Source organism: Otolemur garnettii, unplaced genomic scaffold (assembly GCF_000181295.1).
Source record: "Otolemur garnettii isolate 467f Iridium unplaced genomic scaffold, OtoGar3 scaffold00106, whole genome shotgun sequence".
NCBI classification, from domain to species: domain Eukaryota; kingdom Metazoa; phylum Chordata; class Mammalia; order Primates; family Galagidae; genus Otolemur; species Otolemur garnettii.
Genome location: NW_003852501.1, coordinates 1,736,562 through 1,758,131, shown reverse-complemented (window position 1 = coordinate 1,758,131; position 21,570 = coordinate 1,736,562). Strand labels below are relative to the sequence as shown.

Sequence of the window (21,570 nt, the reverse complement as noted above, 5' to 3'; positions counted from 1 at the left end):
GAATAAAGTGCATCAGTTCTGCAGCAAAACTTGTTCGGATGACTATAAGAAGTTGCATTGCATAGTTACATATTGCGAATACTGTCAAGAGGAGAAGACTCTTCATGAAACAGTAAATTTCTCTGGCGTTAAGAGACCTTTCTGTAGTGAAGGCAAGTGGATATACAGTGTTGTTCATAACTTTTATTGGTATTTAATCTTTTTTTCCCAAAATATTTAAAGAATAGATAATTATGTATGTCCAGAGTAGCCTCAAAATTTAATGTCACTGAACAAAAAAAGTTGATTTCACCTTTTTACTGACTTGATTTGTTATTTTATATGTGTGTTAAAGACCTCTGGACCTTAAGATGTTTTATTTCTAAAAATCTGGTAACCTCTTACTCCATTACAAGAAAGTTTTAGAATAAAATAAAAACATTTTCTTACACATTGTGGTCTTGAAAGCGGGTTTTCCAAGTGGATTAGAATTGTTATCTATTAGTTTCATTTTCCCTGCCCAGCTTCTACTGCCTGGCGTATAAAGGTTTTCAATAATACTGTTACCAGGGCGGCATCTGTGGCTCAGTGAGTAGGGCGCTGGCCCCATATACCAAGGGTGGCAGGTTCAAACCCAGCCCCGGCCAAACTGCAAGAAAAAACCAAAATAGCCGGGCGTTATGGCGGATGCCTGTGGTCCTAGCTACTCAGGAGGCTGAGACAAGAGAATCACCTAAGCCCAGGACCTGGAGGTTGCTGTGAGCTGTGACTGCATGACTGCATGGCACTCTACCCAGGGCAACAAAGTGAGACTCTGTCTCTAAAAAAAAAAAAAAAAATTACTGTTACCAGGAGAAAAATCACTTGTTGCAGTACTACAATGGAAAGGTACCTTTAGGTTTTCAGTTTAGAATTCCAGAGAAACGCTGGGTTCTGTTACAATATATGAAAGGATTTTTTTCTCCCTTATCTACTTCCTTTTTGCAGCTCTGGTGCCAGGCAGCAGGTTACAGAACTGAACTCAAGTTCTAGTGATTTTTTTTAATTCCTTGAGATGAAGTCTCACTGTATTGCCCAGCTGTTTACAAACTGCTGGGCTCAAGTAATCTTCTTGCCTCAGCCTCTGGAGTAGCTGGGATTACAGGTGCTCAACATAGCACCCAGCTAGAAATGAACGTTCTAAATCTACTTCTTTAGAGATAGGATAGGAATTAGGGTTCCTATGTAGCTATGGATTTGGGCCTCTTACTGTTACTTTTGTTCACCAAAATGTCACATTCTTGTTCTAAGCTGGCTTTTCACTTTCTTTCTTTGTCCCATAGCATGTAATCTTCATCTATTATTTTTATATGAGGTTTTAAAATTTTTTCCTGGATCTACTTTTTCTATGGATTTCTACTACTAGTTTGAGGCAAGAAGGTTGGAAAATCCTAATAGCTAGCAGTAGGGAATGACAGCAGAATTAAAATTTTTTAGTCCATTCAACTAGTGCACTTCATTTATACTTTTCACATATAAAGTCATGTCTATAAGAGGGTACTGCTTGTAAAACAAGGCATTCTTTTTTAAAGTTTAATTTTATACATTTTATCTGGAATCAAAGGTAACCATATTCTACTTTTATTTAAGATTTAAATCTTAAAGATTTGTTGTATTTCTTTATAGCTTTGCTCTTAAATTTCATTGAAAAGACTGATTTGGAATTAATTTGCCTTTTTATACCTGAGTTTTTGTACAGTGTCAGTCTTACTGATTCATAAGAACATACTGATGGCGGTTCTTATGCCTAGTGATCTTGTGCCATAGTTATATGGATTTTACTAAACTGTAGGTAACTAGCAGCAAATAGGTAATTGACAGTTAAGAACGTAATTTTCAATTGGAGAGATTGATAAATTTAGTTGGGCGCAGTGACAGGTTAAAAAGGATGTGTTTTTTTCCCTGTTAAATGACATTTTTTACTTTCTCTTACGGTACCTAGTTTTCTGTTAGAACTTGTCAGAAATAAAACACATAATACCTAGTACTATCATCAAGATCTATTTAGATAAAACTAATAAGGATAAATTAAAAAATGTTTTTAAATATAGTTCTAGGAAACAAGTCATAAGACACTACATAAATGATTGCCAAATAAATTATATAGAAAACAACTGTACTTCATGTTCACAGATATGAAAGATTATTTAAAACTAGGTTGATAGAGGCAGTTGGTAGTGGAGGTGTAATTTGAACTTCTTAATAAAGTAGGGTAGGATTTCAGTAGATACATATAAGTGAAAGGTCATTCTACTTAGATGTGACACAGTGGCAGATTATTTAATCTTTATACATGTAGGAAAAATAAGATATATAAACATACTTAAAATAATGAATTTATGTAGTAGATAAAAACATTTTATAATTGGAATAGCCAACAAAGTATTTTCTCTGGACAAATCACTAAGCCATTTTACTTACCTAAGAGTCCATGTAAGAGAGATAAGTTTGAAAATTTGGCTAAAATGCCTACTTAGCCAATATCTCTATACATTTACTTAGAGCCTGTCAGCATCATTTCATTTCTCAAAAATTCCTGTTTGTGGTGTACTTACTCTGATGCTTAAGCAAGATTTCATTTAAATAGAGCAAATAAAACAATCCTGAGACCTACTAGAGTTTAATGTCTTAAAACATTAATTATTTGAACCTACATGTTAGATAATATATCATTGAATATAACATTCCACATTCAATTTTGAATTCTGTAGATTGATGCTAATTGATTACAGTAGGATCTGTCTCAGCTCAAAAATGAGTTTTCCCTTTGTTTTAATATTTAAACCTATTTTGCAGGTTGCAAATTATTATACAAACAAGATTTTGCAAGACGTTTAGGACTGAGATGTGTTACTTGCAACTATTGTTCTCAGCTGTGTAAGAAGGGAGCAACTAAAGAACTTGATGGTGTCGTGAGAGATTTCTGCAGTGATGATTGCTGTAAAAAATTTCAGGATTGGTATTACAAGGTGAGTAACTCTAAATTTTTATTACAGCAGCCATTTTACCCAGTACTTTAAATATTTTGCAGCTGTTACCATTACAAATAGGGCAACTCATTTAAAAAATGTATATGCTTTTAGGCCCAGCTCTGATTCTATTATTTATTAAAGTTATTTTGTTGGCTGAGCATGGTACCTTACAGCTATAATCCTAGCACTCTGGAAGGCAGAGGTGGGTGGATTGCCTGAGCTCACAGGTTTGAGACCAGCCTGAGCCAGAGTGAGTCCTTGTCTCTAAAAATTAGCTGGGTGTTTTGGCGGGTGCCTGTAGTCCCAGCTACTTGGGAGGCTGAGGCAAGAGAATTGCTTAAGCCCAAGAGTTTGAGGTTTCTGTGAGCTATGATGCCATGACACTGTACTGAGGGCAACAAAGTGAAACTCTCTCTCTCAAAAAAAAAAAAAAAAATTTTTTTTTTGTCATTTCGGTTTGTTCTTTATAACTTGAAGTGGCATTTTTACTTTTCTTTGTTTTTATTATATAATTTAGATGTTACCAAAGACTAGGATATACCTATATTTTTAGCAATGTAGTTTTTTTCAAGATGGATTATTTCACTGTTGTCTTTATTTCGTTAAACAGAAATATTTTTGACTGCATTAAAAATGTAGTTCAATAATGTTCATCATTAGCAGGTAATTTTTTTGGATAGTTGGGATGTGTTTTAAAAGCACTTTGTTCTGGTTGTGTGTGGTGGCTCACTCCTGTAATCCTAGCACTCTGGGAGCTGAGGCAGGAGGATCCCTTTAGCTCAGGAGTTGAAGACCAGTCTGACCAAGAATGGGAACCTGCCTCTATGAGAAATAGAGAAAAAAAAAATTAGCCAGGCATTGTGGTGGGCACATGTAGGTCCTAGCTATTTTGAAGACTCAGGCAACAGGCTTGTTTGAACCAGGAGTTTGAGGTTGCTGTGGGCTAGGCAGATGCCACAACACTATCCTGGGGCAATAGAGTGAGACTGTCTCAAAACAAAATAAAAATCTATTTTGTTCTTTTTTGCCTTTTTAATTGTGGATTTTTAGAAACTTTCTTATTGAAAGGACACGAGAGACCAACAACACTAGATAAGAAAATGAGTGTTAATTGGGACGTTGGGTATTCAGAGAAAAAGTTACTAATTCCTATGTCAGTAACATGGAAAACCATCTTAATGCTAAAACTTTCTATGTATAGATGCAATTGTGAAGTATTTGAAGACAGATATCATGATTTTAAAATTGTAAGGTACCTCTAAAGCAGTGGTTCTCAACCTGTGGGTCGCGACCCACAGAAACTGTTATTAAAGGGCCACAGCATTAGGAAAGTTGAGAACCACTGCTCTAAAGAAACAAACAGTAAAGTAGCTGAAATACGGAGAATACTGTTTAGTTCTTCGTGAAGGTGGTTAGTAATTAAACTGATCTACTGGGAGAATTGCAGGAATCTTGGTACAATTCTTGAATATAGTTCAACGTATTAACTAGCATTTTATGAATAAAAAGAGGAAGATCCTCTTTTCAAGTTGTTGGGGGTGAAATAATTGAGGCTAAGAGTTTTGGTGTATTTTTTAAAAATAAATTATTTTACTTTTGCTTCTGAATGATTATGACCTTAAAGTTAAGGCTCAAATTTTGGAAATACACAGAGGTCCAACATACTAATATCCTCAAACATGCTTTCTCTTTAGTCTAAACCAACCTCTTGTTTATAGACAGTAGTGTTTTTGAGAAATGACTCAGAAAATGTTAGGTCAGTGACTTGAAATTTCAATTTTAGTTTAGTGCATATACATGCTTTCCCCTCATCTAGGAAGTTTTACTTTTGAAAATTGTTTTGAGTAATTTCAAAACAATAAAAGCATTTCGTGACTACAAATTTGAGAATCCCATTTTTTGTCCTTAGGCCTGTTTTTAAAAATCATTTATCTTATTGTTAGCACATGATAATGATGATTTAACCCATCATTTTTATTTCTGCAAAACTTTGCCTAATTGTGTAATTATGAATCAAAATTTTGATATTTCAAAATCTTTCTTGGATTTTTTTTTTATTCACAATACTCTGGCTTCCCATTTATAAAATATTATTCATAATTAAGATAATCTTTTGCTGTTTTCTTATTTGGGGGGAAGTCAAAGATGTGCTTTTGACAAAAGACCACATTATGGGACAGCGCCCGTGGCTCAAAAGGGTAGGGCGCTGGTCCTCTATGCCCAAGGGGGCGGGTTCAAACCCAGCTCCAGCCAAAAACAACAACAACAACAAAAAACCCACATTATGGTTAGGTGTCATTTGTTCCTTTTTGCTTCTTTTAAAGGATAATTGTTTGTGTTTTCACTTACGTGATACTCAGTGATGAAATTCAACAAAGCGTATTTCAGAATATGTAAGAAACATATTAATTAAATAGCTAGTTATAATTATCTGACATCTTTTATTGTCATTAGTCTGTGAATTAAACACATTTTTACTATATATTCCTTGTCTTATTTTAAACCCAATAAATCTTTATATAATATGCACATTAGCGTTATTATATATTATACTAATCTGAGGAGTCAAAGTAAGAATGTTTTTGTCACATGGTAGGAATTTATAAAGCAAATAACAAAGCTCATTTTTCTTTTTTTTTTTTTTTTTTGGTGTGTGTAGTGTATGAAGGAGTTAGGTCTCTCGATGTGACTCAGGCTGTTCTAGAACACCTGGCCTCCAGCAATCCTTCCATCTTTGCCCATAGACTGAGCCACAGAGCCCCTCTAATGAATAGTTAATATGCAGTACAGCCTTTGTGTTTTGAAGTCATTGTTCCTCATCCAACCTCAGCCTTTCTGTGCAGGCAGCCATTACTGTAATCAAAGAGGAACTTTATCCTCTGTGCTTTCTATTTGAGTCAAACTGTTTTTCATTATACCTTTCATGAATTCCTTCAATTCACTGCTCCCATTATACCATTATCTTGAAAATATGGTAAATTGAGTCTACCTTCATTAATTGCAAGGTTTTTTTTTTTTACCTTCTTTCCCATCTCACAGTTTACTTTTTTATAATTTAAATACTCAAAATTTTAGATTTTAGCCCATGAAAACCTGTGACTCTATAAATCAGTCCAGCTTATCAGAAAAATAAACCTTAATGCAAATTTTAAAAAGTGTCTTATCAAGGAAACTTCATAAACAATAGCTAACCCATCTGGCAGCTATTTTGTGTTTAGTCATGAACATTAGCTACTTAACCAGTGGAGCACATACATTGTGTTTTTACCTTCTCTTATTGTTGTGCTTCAGATTAAGACTGCTTAGATTATAAATAAGTTTTATATTTTTATTTATATTTAATCTTATGCTTTTAGAATTTCTGCTTATGTTTTCTTTGCTTGATGAGATAGTAAAAGATCTTTTTCTGGTCTGTATAATGATTTGCTTTTGGATTTAAAATAGAGATTTACTAAATACTTTTTAAGATTGGAATAAGAAATCTGTGGTATCATGCAGCCAAAGAATGCTGAAGATGAAATTATCTTTTAGAAAGTAACTTTCTAGAAGGATTAGATTTTGTGTTTCGTAAATGTTTCTAGGTATAGTGTCATGCCAGATGAGAGGATAATTCTTTAGATCTGTGTAAGCTTAAAATTTTTGAAGAGAAAGGATTTAGTATGGGAATGGAATATTCTATTAAGATAATATCCTGAAAAATCCACTGTTTTCCCAAAATAAATCACACTACTTAATAGAATTAAGCTTTTCTCAAACTGCATTACTTCAGAGTGCAGTTTTTTAACACAGGTTTTGATCTATTTTCCAAATCAGGAGTGAAAGATTGCAATATTAAATTCTTTAGTACAAATGCCCTATAATAATCTAACAGTATGATTTATGGACTTTAAATTAGTAATAATAGGCTTGTATAATTTTTGTCTACAAACTGCTAGACATATATTGATTTTTAAAATAAAAAGCATGTTTTTGAACTTAATTTTAGAAAATAAAAGTATTCAGTATTCTTGCTTAAGGGAGTTTTTTGGGTAACTGAAGAATTTCTGTTCTTTGTATAATACCCAATTTCTGTACTTTGTATAAAGTGCTTTGTATAATATTCAATCACCTACTCTCCTGTCACTGCATTCTTCTGTTTTCAGCAAATTACTCCATTGTGCTTTGAAAGCTATATTTGGAAATCATAAAGAATTTCTTTTGTCTGTAAACTACTTGCATTTCATTCATATTCACGATTTCTCCCTGCAAAATTAGATCTGTTTGGTGGAATAAGGAAGGACTAGATAGGAAAGTTACAAGGATATATATATATATCAGCCAAAAATGAGAAGTTGAAATTATTTCAGAAAGATAAGGGACTGGGTCTCAGTAGTGGTTAAGTGACCTTTAGTCAGTCAGATTAGATGAAATTCCTGTTTAGCTGATAGAGTGGATTAGGATTTTATTTATTTATTAGGTTTGAACCAGTTGGTGGGTTTTTTTTGGGGGGGGGAGGCAGGGCTGGGTTTGAACCTGCCACCTCTGGCATACGTGGCTGGCGCCCTACCCTTTTGAGCCACAGGCACCACCCAGTGTTTTTTTTTTTCCCTTAATATATTATCCTTGGTTTACCAGAATGACGGGAAAACCATGAAGTAGATGATGATGTAGTACTTTTAAAACCAGGGAGTTAAGTCACCTTTATTTTAGGTCTTATACTAAGCTTTCCTAAAAGTACTCTCTTTTGGGGAGTGGGGGCTGGGGCTGGGATTTGAACCTGCCACCTCCAGCATAAGGGGCTGGCGCCCTACCCTTTTGAGCCACAGGGCCCTCTCCTAAAAGTACTCTATTAATAAGTTTTCAGGGGCTGGGGATCAGGTGTAGGGGGGTGTGGAATGGAGTGGTATTAGTGTTGGTAAGGAATTATGGGCATTAACAATATTTTCAAATTGGCTGTCATATTTTAGCTTAATTCCAAACACTTCACTAGGAGTTTACAGGAGTGACTTTTCCAAAATAAACTACCTACCTACCTAAATAGATAAATAAATAAATAAATGTTTACAGCCTCCAAAGTTTGATTATGGCATTAAGCTTGGAATTACTAGTGTTTTGTTCTCATTATCCTTCTAGCTTGAAAAATACATACTTATTTTGTTCCCATTTGCAAATTGACATTAATACTGCAGCTTTTTTCTTTGGATAGAGAGAAATTAGCTAAATTTGTTTTGAGCCTTCTGGAAGAAAGGAGCTTCAGATTAATACTACTAAAACCAAGTTATCTGTAATTATAGGATGTTGAAGTGAGTCCATTGTTAGGATTCTTTGGGTGGAATATGTTTGGTTTTGTGCCCTGGGCCTTCTAAATTATTGTGTAAATGGAAATACCACTACATACTAAGAGTCAGTGTAGTACATGTTAATGATTTGAATAAATTTTATATGATTAATTTGGGTTTTAGATATTAAGACTTTTTGCTGCCTTTTGTACTTTATTAGGATTTTTATTCTCTAGTCATTCATAGCAACTAATTGTGTTTTTATTATGTAGTGGTCAGTGTGAAGCCCAGGTTTTGACTTGGTTGTCCGCTTTGAAGACTGTCTCTGCATTTTTAATATTTGACCTTAGTCAAGTCATTCAATCTTTTTGTATCTTAAGTTTCCAGTACCCATTTTGCAGGGCTCTTGTAAAGATTCTAGAGAACATATACAACATTTTGGGCTTGTATTTCAGGCTCTCCATGCATGAGATAGTCAGGCTACAACTTCACTTTTGCTTTATTCTTGCCTGTTCAGACTCAGTGAATTAGAATATTAAACTTCCATTTCCTTCTTTTATGCTTTTTCTTTTGAGTATGAATTATAAAAAGGGAGAAAAATTGGAACCTGGACCACTTTTCTGGTTATTTTGAAGAAGAATCTTTGGGCAGTGAGAATTAAATATAGGGACTTTTTTTATAATTCAGTAAAATATGACTTAGTTGGTATTGAGTGCTACTGTTACTGAGATTACCAGATAATACTACCAGCAGTATAAAATTAGTGTTCACAAGTTTTTGATAGTGAGAGATGTGATACTGGCATCACTTGATAGTCATCATTTATACTATAAATCTTCATTCATTTCATATTTATTCAGTAGGGGGAAATATCTGACTTGCAGGAAAAAAGAGCCTGTGTACTAATTTTGGGGCATGTTTGTTATATGAGGCCTACTTACCAGCACAATCATTTGTTAATATTCCTGACTAGAAATTTTTACATGAAATGTATTCTTGGAACTCCTGTTTTGATACAAGGAGAGAAAATCCAAAATCCACAGTATAAAACTTTAGATCAGGGGTCCTCAAACTTTTTAAAGAAGGGGCCAGTTCACTGTCCCTCAGACTGTTGGAGGGCCGGACTGCAGACCCCAGGACGAGTCAGCTGCTAAGCAGGACAGGCAGCAGCAGCAAAAACACCTGGTAGGTCAGATAAATGTCCTAGGCGAGCTGCATGTGACCCACGGGCCGTAGTTTGAGGACGCCCGCTCTAGATTATTCAGAGCAATAAAGGAAACTCCACAGCCACAATTATTATGAACTGCAAAATAATATTTGTTATTTTATCAATTTCCAAGCTGTTAAGCCAAAAGTTAATTTTAAAAATTATAGTTTGAATCTATATATGAATTTTAGGGCTTTGTTTTTCTTTTTGTATGTTAAGTTATGTACTAGTAGGGCTGATTGTTTTACTAGATGCATTAATTTAACTCTCTTAAGGGAATCTTTTTTTAAATAGTTAAGTTCACTGAATTTTAAAACACTCAGTGTTTAAAGTTATCATTATTAAAATTAATATATTCTTTAAAGATTTCTTCAAATTTATATTAAACTGTTGAAAAACTAAAATATTTAAGTTAACATACTATTGTAAGAGCTTGCTTCAAAATTACCCTGGTCTTATACAGCTAACCTGGAAAATATGTTCATTATTGAGAAATTCTCAGTTTAATTTGATTGTAGGAGACTTCTCTCAAAATTGTTATTTAAAAATATTGAAACATAACAGTTTGGATCAGCAGTGTTCATTTAGTTATTATACCTTTGTAGTGCTGGTCTTTGACTTCTGATAAGGATGTACATACACAAAGGAATTTTGTCAGTTACATAAATTTGGTTCATTTTTCTCTTATTGTGGATTTTTAATGTTTATAAATGATTATATTATAATTTTATTTTTTTTCTTTATTTTGTCACATTTGGCAATAATCACAAACTTTTAGAAATCTTTAAAAATATGTATACATGTTTAGTATTTTAAATATTTGAAATGTCTGAAACTTTCATTTTTTTTATTAAGGCTGCAAGATGTGACTGTTGTAAATCTCAAGGAACTCTTAAAGAGCGAGTGCAGTGGCGTGGGGAAATGAAACATTTCTGTGATCAACATTGCTTATTACGTTTCTATTGTCAGCAAAATGAACCCAACATGACTACTCAGAAAGGACCTGAAAATTTACATTATGGTATGTAATAATTAAGATGATAAATTGAAAACTCTGAACATCAGTCTGTATTTTCTTAGTTTTTAATCCAAAGCACTAATTGTAAATAGATTCTGTAGATATTTTAGCAGCAATATAAAATCCATATATTGTCTGAGTGGAAATACCCTGTATGATATTTCTATAAATGTATTGCTTTTTATTTTATTCCTTTTTAAAATTTTAATGCTAAGTGAGAAAACAGGGTCTAGTTGTGGGTGGAAAAAAGCTAAACAGAATTTGTAACAAAATTTTAAAAGAACCGTCATCTACCTATCATGTGTCAGATGCAATTTTAAAAGGACCATATTTTTAGCAAATTATGTGTGCTGGGAGAGTAGGTTGGGAAGAACAACAAAAAGCATTTAGAAGTTTTGACTTTGTATTTTATTTAAGAGATAAATCTCAGAACATAGCATTTTCCTCAAAGCAATGTATACTTTCAGGGGGATCAAATGAGAAAAGGGTTCATTCTATTTACTTAGCCTTGTATTTTCAGACTTTTCAAATTTGGGATTCTTTACTTAACATAGCTAAAAAATCTTCAGTAACATTTTAAATCAGTGAGATTTAATGAGAAATGAGGATTTAGAAAGTTTTGAAGAAAGTATATTTGTCTTATTTTAAATGTTTTTTTTTTTTTTTTTTTTTTTAAAGATCAGAGTTGTCAGACGTCCCGAACCAAAGTGACAGTAAGTATTGCTTAAGTAGAGTCCTCAATTGGGATGTTTGTAATGTGAGGGTAGAAAATACTTAAGCCAATTTAATCTGATTATAAAAATAAAAGATTTTTAAATTTCCTTTCTTGATTCAGTGGAAGTATTCGGCTCAGATTATGTTAGTGCCAGAGACTTCCACATGTGCTAAAGGAGAATTAATTATACCCACAGTGGGGAGATAGACATACAAATGGTACTAAAGTTGAAGTTCCCATAGTAGAATATCTTGAAGACAGACCGGTTATATTTTTGAAATGATTGACTATCAGTTCCTGAAGGACGTGAATAAGCTGTTATAAGTGGAGTAGAAGGTTGCCAGGTACATAGGCATCCCAAGAACCAGTCTCCCAGGAATTCTGAGGGACAGTGTAGTCAGGCATGAAAAAAGTAGAAAGAAGAATAAAATGCAAAGCACAGTTTTGTTTGGCAAACTACTCATGAAGGCCAACCTTGAAGAGGATCTTAGGTAGAATAATGGGAAATGAGACTGAAAGGATAGGCTGAACTAGATTAATTGCATTATGTGTTTATTTTGCATGTAGAGATCTGAAGATCCAGGTTGGTGGCTAAGATTTATGAGTTCTTGAATTTGAGAATACTTAATGCAGTATGTATCTGTGCTTTTTTCCTTCTTTTTAAATTTAGTCTTGTTCTTTTGGAGTAATACATCAAATTCTGCTTTTATGTTAGCATTTTAATAGTTTTGTAGGTTGTTAGTGGCCATTGATTATGTAATGACATGTAAAGAGAATAGGCAGTGCTTTTGCCACACATTATAGAGTGTTGGGGCCCTGCCTGCCCTCCACATGCTATTTGATAGTAATGGATCCTGGTATTTCTGGCATCCTTATCCAAAGGAAGCACTTTAGGAGTCGTCATGCCTATCTACCTGGCTACCTTCTACTCCACAGTAAGTCAGTATTTTCCAGTTTAGACCCAACTTTCCTAGTACCTGGTATGTAATGGATACCATTCACTGAATTATTCTTCCCATTATACCATTGAGGAAACTAAAGCACAAGGGATTGAGTGGCTTGCCAGGGATCACACGGCAGTAGTGTAGTCCTTTAGCTCCTTATTCAGGACTCTGGGTCTTACAGCTGTTTAAATGTATGGTTTGAAATCCTGATGATCTGAAATAAGCTCATTCTAGTGCCTACCCCTTTGGCCATGTGCATTATTTGTAACTAATTAGATGCCCACTATAAACAGCTTTTTAATATATACCCTTCCCTATCTTTAAAAAAATGCACAGGTAACATTTTTTTTTTTTTTAAGTATAGTTGGCTTTTGAATAACACAGATTTGAACTGTGATTTACAGTGGTACACAGATTTTTCAGCCAAATCTAGGTCAAAAATACAGTAATTTTGGGATTGATAGGGCCTACTTTTTGTATACACTCATTCCACAAAGGCTGACTGTGGGAGTTGAGCACGTGTGGATTTTGCTATATATGGGAGGGCTTGAAGAGGGGGTGGCCCTGGAACCAGTCTCCCAAGAATTGGTAGGGACAGTGTAGAGCTGAGGCAGTCCTCATTATACATGGGTTCCAAATTTGCCTACTTGCCAAAATTTATTTATAACCCCCAAATCAGTAACTGCATTTTCATAGTCACTTGCAGACTTGCGAGCGGTAAAATATTTGGGTTACCTAATGATGTTCCCACTTGAGGTGGATCAAGGCAAGGCCTTCTTGGTTCATCTCTTGTGCTGTGAACTAATATCTTTTTCATGGTCTAATTATTAGTGCCATGGTTTTTTGCATTTTTGTGCTTTTTGTCACTGGTTTTGCTGAAGGTGGTATGTAGTATTCCTAAAGAGGAGAAAACCTCATGTAATGTGTCTTATGCAGAAAATATGTATTGGATAAGTTTGTTTTAGTCACAAGTTATTTAAGTGCTGTTGATTATGAGTGAATCCAATATTAATGAAATAGGAATACATTACATCTAAAGAAGGGAAAAGGAATTTTGCCAGTCTTTACATGAGGCCCCCTTCAAGTGCTAAAGTAACATGTATAGCAGAGTTTTTCAACCTTTTTTAGTTAAACTTCCATGGCACACTTAAATTATGTTGATCCAAAAAAAAAAAGCATAAAAGTACCTTCAGTGAATCCCCCAACAGTAAAAAAAGAAGAGCAAAAATAATAGTATACTTACTATGCTTTGAACTTCTTTTGAAAATAATTTAATTAATGATCTTTAATGTTTTTCACAACCCACCTAAGATCCTCTTGTGGCACTGGTTGCAAATCACTGATCTATAAAAGGTGAATGGTGACTGAGTTCATGGATTCAGGAGCTAAATGGATTCAGGATGATAAACCTTAAAGAAGTATAGTGAAGAGCATGGTTGTGAGGCTTTCAGCTCATAGCATGTTACCTAAGGTTAGAAAAATGTTAACTCCTGGGCTCCCAAATTTTAATACAATCAGGAGTGAAAAATGTTAAACTTGAAGGTGAGATGGGTTTTGCAGATCAGGACACTGTGGAAGAATACCTGTGAAGTGTTAAGCATAAATGGGGTTATATGAAAGAGGTAGTTGTAAATGTCAATGAACTGGCTTACTTTTATAAGATTATTGGCAAAGAGCTTGTGAAATGCAAGTGGTTTCTAAAGCCCATGACACTAATTCAGGGACTATGTAGCCTTACTATTGTGCACCAAAGCCAGGGAAGCTTTAACTGCAGACCCTAAGGTTGTACAGAGCTCAAAGTCATGAGCACCTACAAAGAAGAACCTGAAGCGTTATGTTATTTCCCTTGGAGATGGGACAAAAAGGATGAATGGTATCTGAAAAATTTTTGGGATTGGTTCCACCACTGCTTTGTCCTAGGAGTTATATACTATGTCTAGGGTGAAAATTGCCTTCACAGTGGTTTTATTACTAGATGATGTTCCAAGCTGTTGTTGTGAAGGACTGGAAAATGCCTACCCCCACACAGGAATTCTTTTCATGGCCCCCAAACACTATGTCTCTCCTCCAGCCTCTTGATCAGGACATATTGAAAGCTTTTGAGGCACACTACATGAGGGAGCTTTTTACGAAGGCTTGTGAGACTCTAAATGCCAACAAAGAAGCCGCCACCATGAAGGACTACTGGAAGTCACTCAACAATATACAACTTTCTGATTATGGTGACACAGTTTGGGGACAGTGTTAAGCAGGATACTATTAATAACCTTTGGGAAAATGTTTGGCTGGGCTAAAAGCTTTAAAGGGTTTGAAGGAGATATAGAAGTCATAAAGAACAATGTTAAAAACTTATGTATCACTCAGTAAATGAGTGGAGAAGGCTTTGGTGACATGAAGGAAGATGATACTGGAATAGAATACTGTCTTGGGAAAGTTTGGCAATGACGTGGAAAAATATGACCCTATGTCTGAGAACAGTCTCAAATTTAAGCACCATTTCCAAAGTGCCTTGAGATGCTTAAAAGATTTGAGATGAGAAGCTAAGCAAACAAGGCTGACATGATTTTTGGAGCCAGTTTGGAAGGGAAAATTGTTGACACTGTCAACAAAGCGCAAGAACCTATTTTACCAATCATGGTCAAGTTGAACCACACAGTATACTGCGCCATCACACATCCTGTAGCTTAATCCAAAGTAAAATTCTAGTTAATGTTTTTATAAAACTTTCAATGCTTAATCTTTAATTTTTTTCCAAAAATTTTAATGTGCAGTATCCACCATGTGTCATTATGTTTACTATATGTGAGTACTGTAGAGTATGTGTAGGCTGTGTGAGCGCTATGCAATATGGGTACTGCGTGTAGTGTGTATGCTGCATTGAGTTCTCTGCAGCATGTGTGCCGTGTGAGTGCTTGCTGTATAGTGTGTGTTATGAGTGCTGTCCAGTGTGCATGTGTAGTACATGTGACGTGTGAGTGCTGTGCAACATGGATACTGCTTGTATTATGTCTGTATTTGTATGTGACTGAGTTAAAGAGTTGATAATCTTAGTATATTATACAAAAATGCTATAATGAAATAACATTTTACTATAAAGAAATACTGCATAAAATATCTTTAACAGGGTTATATAATGAGCAGTTGATGAAAACATTGTGACCAGAGGCCCCTAGGAACTTGCTTCCCTTGCAGCAGTGGTTCAGTATTTGCGAATTTAGCATTTGGGATAACCGTAGAACATATTTGCCCCAAATTCTGTGTCTGCGTTTTTCCCATATCGGTAGGCAGTGTGGAGAACATCTTACCTTTAGTCCTGTGTGTTCAGATCTTCAGTTTATTTCAGATTTTTTTTGTGTCATGTTTTGTTTTGTTTGCACTATAAACAATGCTACAGTGAACTTAGTGCAAAATATGTGAGAGATTGCATCTATAGGATAGGTTTTTGACATTACAATTGCAGGACTTCAGGAAATGTATAACTTAAAATTTGATGATACCTTTGGTAATTCTTTGCATCATTTTTCTTCTCAAATTTACTATCGTTTCAAGCTGTTTATCCAGTAGAGGGAGCTAGAGTATTATTATAGGTAGTCCTAGTAACGGTAAGCACCTATTTTCCTAAAATAAATTTTTAAAAGCCTAATTACTTTCACACTTCAAGTTTGCAACCTGATTTTGTGCTTAAAAGTGAGAATTGTCTATTTATATTTTTATAAAAGCATTGTAATGGTGTCCTTTGAATGTGGCATAAATCTAGAATGAACAATTTCTGCTACTTTGCTGGTAATTAGAATACAGTCACCTTGGCTCGGCGCCTGTGGCTCAAGTGGCTAAGGTGCCAGCCACATACACAAGGTGGTGGGTGCGAATCCAGCCTGGGCCTGCCAAACAACAATGACAGCTGCAACCAAAAAACAGCTGGGTGTTATGGCAGGCGCCTGTGGTCCCAGCTACTTGGGAGGCTGAGGCAGAAGACTCGCTTGAGCCCAGGAACTGGAGGTTGCTGTGAGCCGTGATGTCACAGCACTCTGCCCAGGGGGACAGCTTGAGGCTCTGTCTCAAAAAAAAAAAAAAAAAAGAATACAGTCACCTTGATCCTTCTAGATTAAGACTGTGGCAAACATAGTAATAATAACATAATTTGGTTATACTCTTGCACTTTTGTGTGTGTGTGTTCCCTTCTTAGGCCCGAGAACCAGAAATTCATTAATATCAGTAGGTAATGAAAATTAGAAACAAAAATAAAAATGTTTCTCATTGCTTTTTCATAGGGTTCAGCACCACCCCCTTCTCCAACACCCAACAAAGAAATGAAGAACAAAGCAGTTCTTTGCAAACCTTTAACAATGACAAAAGCTACTTACTGTAAACCTCACATGCAGACCAAATCTTGTCAGACAGGTAAATTAGGAAAATTTGATGTGCATACTTCCTGTACTTGTACCTCACTTAATGAAATACTTGCTTTTCTCTAATGACAGGCTACAGAATAGATTGCTTTGGTCAATTTGTCATTTTCTGTTGCTTTTGCTTATCTAATTTTAGATACTATTAATACTTGAGAATACAGCATTCCATTTAAAATCATTTATGATCAATCTCTGATAAAGGCTTAGAATATAAATTATGTCATAAGTGAAAAGATTTGCTTCATAAATTTCCTTGGGGCTAAGACCTATTAAAATAGGCCATGTGCAGTGGCTCATACCTGTAATCCCAGCACTTTGGAAGGCTGAGGTAGAAGGATTTCATGTGGCCAGTAGTTGAAGATCACTCTGAGCCACAGAGAGATCCCATCTCTACAAAACCCAAAAATGTTTAGCTGGGTGCCTGTGATGTCAGCTGTTTGGGAGGTGGAAGCAGGAGGTTCACTTGATCACAGACAGGAGTTCAAGGCCAAAGTTGAGCTATGATCATGCCACTGCACTCTAGTCTGGGCAACAGAGTGAGACCCTGTCTCTTAAAAAAATAAAATTACACCATTCCCTTTGAGAAAATCTTCTTTTTATATTTGGTCTGTATTAGTAACAATTCTATTTTTTCCTGTCAGAAGAGAAGAAATAATTCAAATATACTATATTTTCATCAGATTTATAGTGTTTGCTATATTCTAATTGTTTGATTAAATAAACTCTTGGACAGAGTTGAGGGGAGTCTTGTAGGGTGTTTGGAACCATAGTTTTTTACAGGATGTTTTCTTTTTTTACAAAAAAAAGCCAAAATCCTATGTTTGTTCTCTATAAGTTATAACAGCTGCTGCCTTCTGTCTTGCTCTGTTGTTAAGTTACCGAATTTTGTAAAAACTGAGAATTTCTTTTAGCCTTTTGACTTTGAGCAATGCTGACAGGCTTCAAACAAGATGTTTGCGACAAATAATGCCTGTAGAAATGTAGGCACATGCTTCTGAGCATTCAAGGGGTTAAATGAGTACTGAGATAGTTAAGTCTTTGTTACCAAATCATCTGTCGTTGAATAGCTGTATGTAAATGCTGGTTAACATTGCTCCTTAAACTCATTTTGTGTTTTTAGATGATAATTGGAAGACAGAGTATGTTCCGGTGCCTATCCCTGTGCCTGTGTATGTCCCAGTACCTATGCATATGTACAGTCAGAATATTCCTGTTCCCACTACAGTTCCTGTTCCTGTAAGTCACATTTTAAGTTCATTTTGAGATTTATCAAGTACAGTTGGAAAAAAATAAATACAGTTGACCCTTGAACAAAGGTTTGAACTTTACCTGTCCAGTTACACACAGATTTTTAAAAAATGAGTATGGTTGGCTCTCTGTATTGGTGGGTTCCATAGCCAAATGGGATTGAAAATACAATATTCGAAGGATGTGGGTTCTGTATTTACGGAAATGGCTAACTGTGGGACTTGGGCATAGGTGGATTTTGGGGGTTTGGTATCTGTGGGGAGTCCTAGAACCAGTCCCACCCAGATACTGAGGGACTTCTGTAGTTGTCCTTAGTGACTTAGTGTCACTTACTAGCTTAGTGAAGCTAGTAAAACTGACTTTGCTTTGACAATTAATTTAGATTTGGTTGAATCTCTGTTCCTTTTTTTTTTTGGAGGGGGGAAGATTACTCTGTTGCCTCTACTAGTTCTGTGGCATCAGCCTAGCTCACAGCAACTTCTCACTCGTGGGCTCAAGTGATCCTTCTGCCTCAGCCTCCAGAGTAGTTGGGATTACAAATGCTCACCATAATGTCTGGCTAGTTTTCTATTTTTAGTAGACAGGATGTCAGTTTTGCGCAGGCTGGTCTCTAGAACTCCTGAGCTGAAGGGATCCTCCTGCCTTGGCCTTCCCAGGGTTACAGGTGTGAGCCACTACACCTTACCTTTGTTGTTGTTTTTTGTTTAATCAGATGTATGTTTGTCATTGAGAGTGAAGATGTCTGTGAAGATGTCTCTGTGCACATTGTGTCTTATGCTTTTTGGTTAATTAGGTGCCAGTTCCTGTTTTTCTGCCTGCTCCATTGGACAGCAGTGAGAAGATCCCTGCAGCAATCGAGGAGCTAAAAAGCAAAGTTTCTTCAGATCCTCTTGATACAGAGTTGCTTACAATGACAGATATGATGACTGAAGATGAGGGGAAAACAGAGACGACCAACATCAATAGTGAGCTATGCTGTATTATACCTTGTGAACAAGTGTATTGTTGATTTTTTATAAGTGTTGTAATTGTTATAGTACTTTGCAGGGCATATCATTGTGCTTCAACTTAATATGGCAGTGGGGGAAAGCATTATAACAAAAGTGTATTTTATATCAACAGATCTATACTGTATGTAGCCAGTATGGTCCCTGTTTTAACAACATTTGACTCAAAAAAATCATCTCAGAATTACTCTTGTTAATGGAGTAGCACAGACATAAAACTAACTTGTAGTAGGCTCCAATAATGATCCAAATTCTTATTTTGTAGTAGTTATTCCCAATATTGTTTTATTGCTTATACTAATAAGATAACTTGCATTTTTCTAAACTGGGGTTTATTTTAACCTCTCAGGGCAGTACTTTCTGCCTGATATAGCATGATGAGTATATTGTAGGATAAAATGGTTCTAAGTTGCCTAGAATATTTATTCCTACCCTTAACCCTAAAGTCCGATTTCAATTTGCTTTACTCTAGAGAACAGTCAAAATACTATAATTTTCTCTGTATTTTATAATGTGACAGTGTTTCTGAAGCACTGAATTAAGGAGTTATAAAGTTAATTTAGTGAGTTGCGACCAGTGTTTTTTGTTTTTTTAAAAAATGAAGTGGAACTATAAAAAATAAATGTCAGCATGAATCCCTTATAGAAAGGGTAAGTTGTTTTGTAAAACTTCTCTTTCTCTTGTGTATGCATGTGTTTATCTTTCTGTCTCCCACAATCACCCTGTGGTGTGTACTAGATAAAATGCATTTCTTACTGTGGTTACAATATAAAAATATTTTGGAAGTGGCTCATCTAAACATTAGAAGGCAGTTGTGAATAAGCATATAATGAATGATCAGAATTAAAAATGAGTGCTGAGGTTTGCAGTTATCTACCCTCATTAGTTTATTTCTGACAAGAGATTGCTTTTAGAAATACTCTACATATTGGACTTGTATTATTATCAAAGCACACATTAATTTTGAAAGGGGGTGATCAACATTTATAGGATTAAAAGTTTTCATATACTTACATTGATATAATTATTAAATTTAGAGTAGTTTATGTTTTTGATAGGTATCTCTTTTTCCTTTTGTGATACAAGTATTTATATTTTTATTGCATTTATAAGTAAGTTTCCTTTGCCAGATTAAATTTAAATGCTGTTGGGGTTTTTATTTTGATTTCTAATGATATTATGGATCGATTACAGGTGTAATTATTGAGACAGATATAATTGGTTCAGATCTCTTGAAGAACACTGACCCAGAGACACAGTCCAACATGCCTGATGTACCATATGAACCAGATTTGGATATTGAGATAGATTTTCCCAGAGGTACTCAAAATGCTACTTTATGGTTCTAAAATTTAGTTTTGAAGTCATACTGTGGTTTTGAGCATTTACCATTTAATGTTCATATCATTCATTGCCTTTAGGGTTCATACCTAGTGTTCTTTCTTTTACTGAAATCAAACTTAACAGTTAAGTTCTGGAGTGGGACATGGGATTGAATTGTAGGGACTTCAAAAGAATTTTTTAGATATTTACAAACCATGGTCTCACTTCGTTGTCTAGGCCACACTACACTCTTTAGCAACAGCCTCCCAACTACTGGGCTCAAGTGATCCTCGTGTCTGACTCTCAAGTGGTGAGGACTATAGGCACATACCACCACGTCCACCTAATTTTTTAATTTTTAGTAGAGGTGAGGTCTGGCTTTGTTGCCCAGGCTGGTCTTGAACTCCTGGGCTCAAGTGATCCCACTTTGGCCTCCCAAAGTGCTGGGAATACAAGTGTGAGTCACCACCACACCTGGCTGAAAAAAAATAACATAATTCATTATGGAAAGTTTTGAAGATAAAGAAGAGAATAAAGAAGTATTTGTGTTGTTCTTAATTTAAAAAATTTTAAAATCAATAGCATTTTTCTTAAGACTTTTTGAAAGTTTCGTTCACCTTCAGAAGGGAAAATTATTTTCAGGTCTTTTGTGTGAGACATGTGCCTGATTTTTCATTATTGATTTTCTTAATCTATGGAGGCTAATGAGCATATTAAGTAGAATGTAAAAAATTTTGTTTTTGGAAAAAAAATTAATAGGTGGAAACAGATTCGCACCAAGACCATTTAGAGCTAATAATTGAATTTCAGATTATAATAATTTTTCTGATATAACACATTTCCATGAAAATTCCACATTAATATTCATTATATATAAGGTTTTTATAGGAGCCTGAACAGGGTTTATTAGAATGCACAGACCATGTTAGGAAAAGTAAATCATTTACTCCCCGATCCAGTCCAGCTTGTCCCAATGTATGAATGCTTTTTACGTTCTATGGTTAGTTGTCTGTTGGCTGTGTTTATGTCACATAAACCTGTGGTATTACATTGAAATAAAAATTCCTCTGATTTGATTGTCAGCTGCTGAGGAGCTTGATATGGAAAATGAATTTTTATTACCACCTGTTTTTGGAGAGGAATATGAGGAACAGCCTAGACCTCGATCTAAAAAAAAGGTACAAAATTTAATAGTATTCTTACATATGCTTAGTGCCTCTTCATAGCAATATCTCTAACTACAGAGAACAATACATTGATCTTCTGGTGTTTCTGAGAATATGGGGCAGATATTTAGTTTTCTAGGTTGAAAGAGATTTTAAGAATTAATTTATTTCTAAGTAATAAAAATCTCAGATTTAGTCATCACATTACAGAAGAAGGGCGAATATTAATAGTTTTTCTTTTTAAATTTATCTTGATGTAAGATGTAGAAAAATAGTTGCTAACAT

The 21,570-nt window shown here is 35.0% G+C and overlaps 1 protein-coding gene across 3 annotated transcripts in view; it reads left to right on the top strand.

The window, feature by feature from the left end:
* ZMYM2 (zinc finger MYM-type containing 2) overlaps nt 1-21,570 on the top strand; it is a 106,078-nt gene that overhangs the window by 68,438 nt on the left and 16,070 nt on the right. For all 3 annotated transcript variants that reach the window (XM_023517226.1, XM_023517227.1, XM_023517228.1), the window contains 9 exons: nt 2-152; nt 2,815-2,987; nt 10,311-10,476; nt 11,152-11,186; nt 16,404-16,533; nt 17,662-17,777; nt 18,583-18,754; nt 19,991-20,116; nt 21,203-21,297. In XM_023517226.1, coding sequence (XP_023372994.1) covers nt 2-152; nt 2,815-2,987; nt 10,311-10,476; nt 11,152-11,186; nt 16,404-16,533; nt 17,662-17,777; nt 18,583-18,754; nt 19,991-20,116; nt 21,203-21,297 — 1,164 coding nt within the window. The remainder of the gene's footprint in view (nt 1; nt 153-2,814; nt 2,988-10,310; nt 10,477-11,151; nt 11,187-16,403; nt 16,534-17,661; nt 17,778-18,582; nt 18,755-19,990; nt 20,117-21,202; nt 21,298-21,570) is intronic.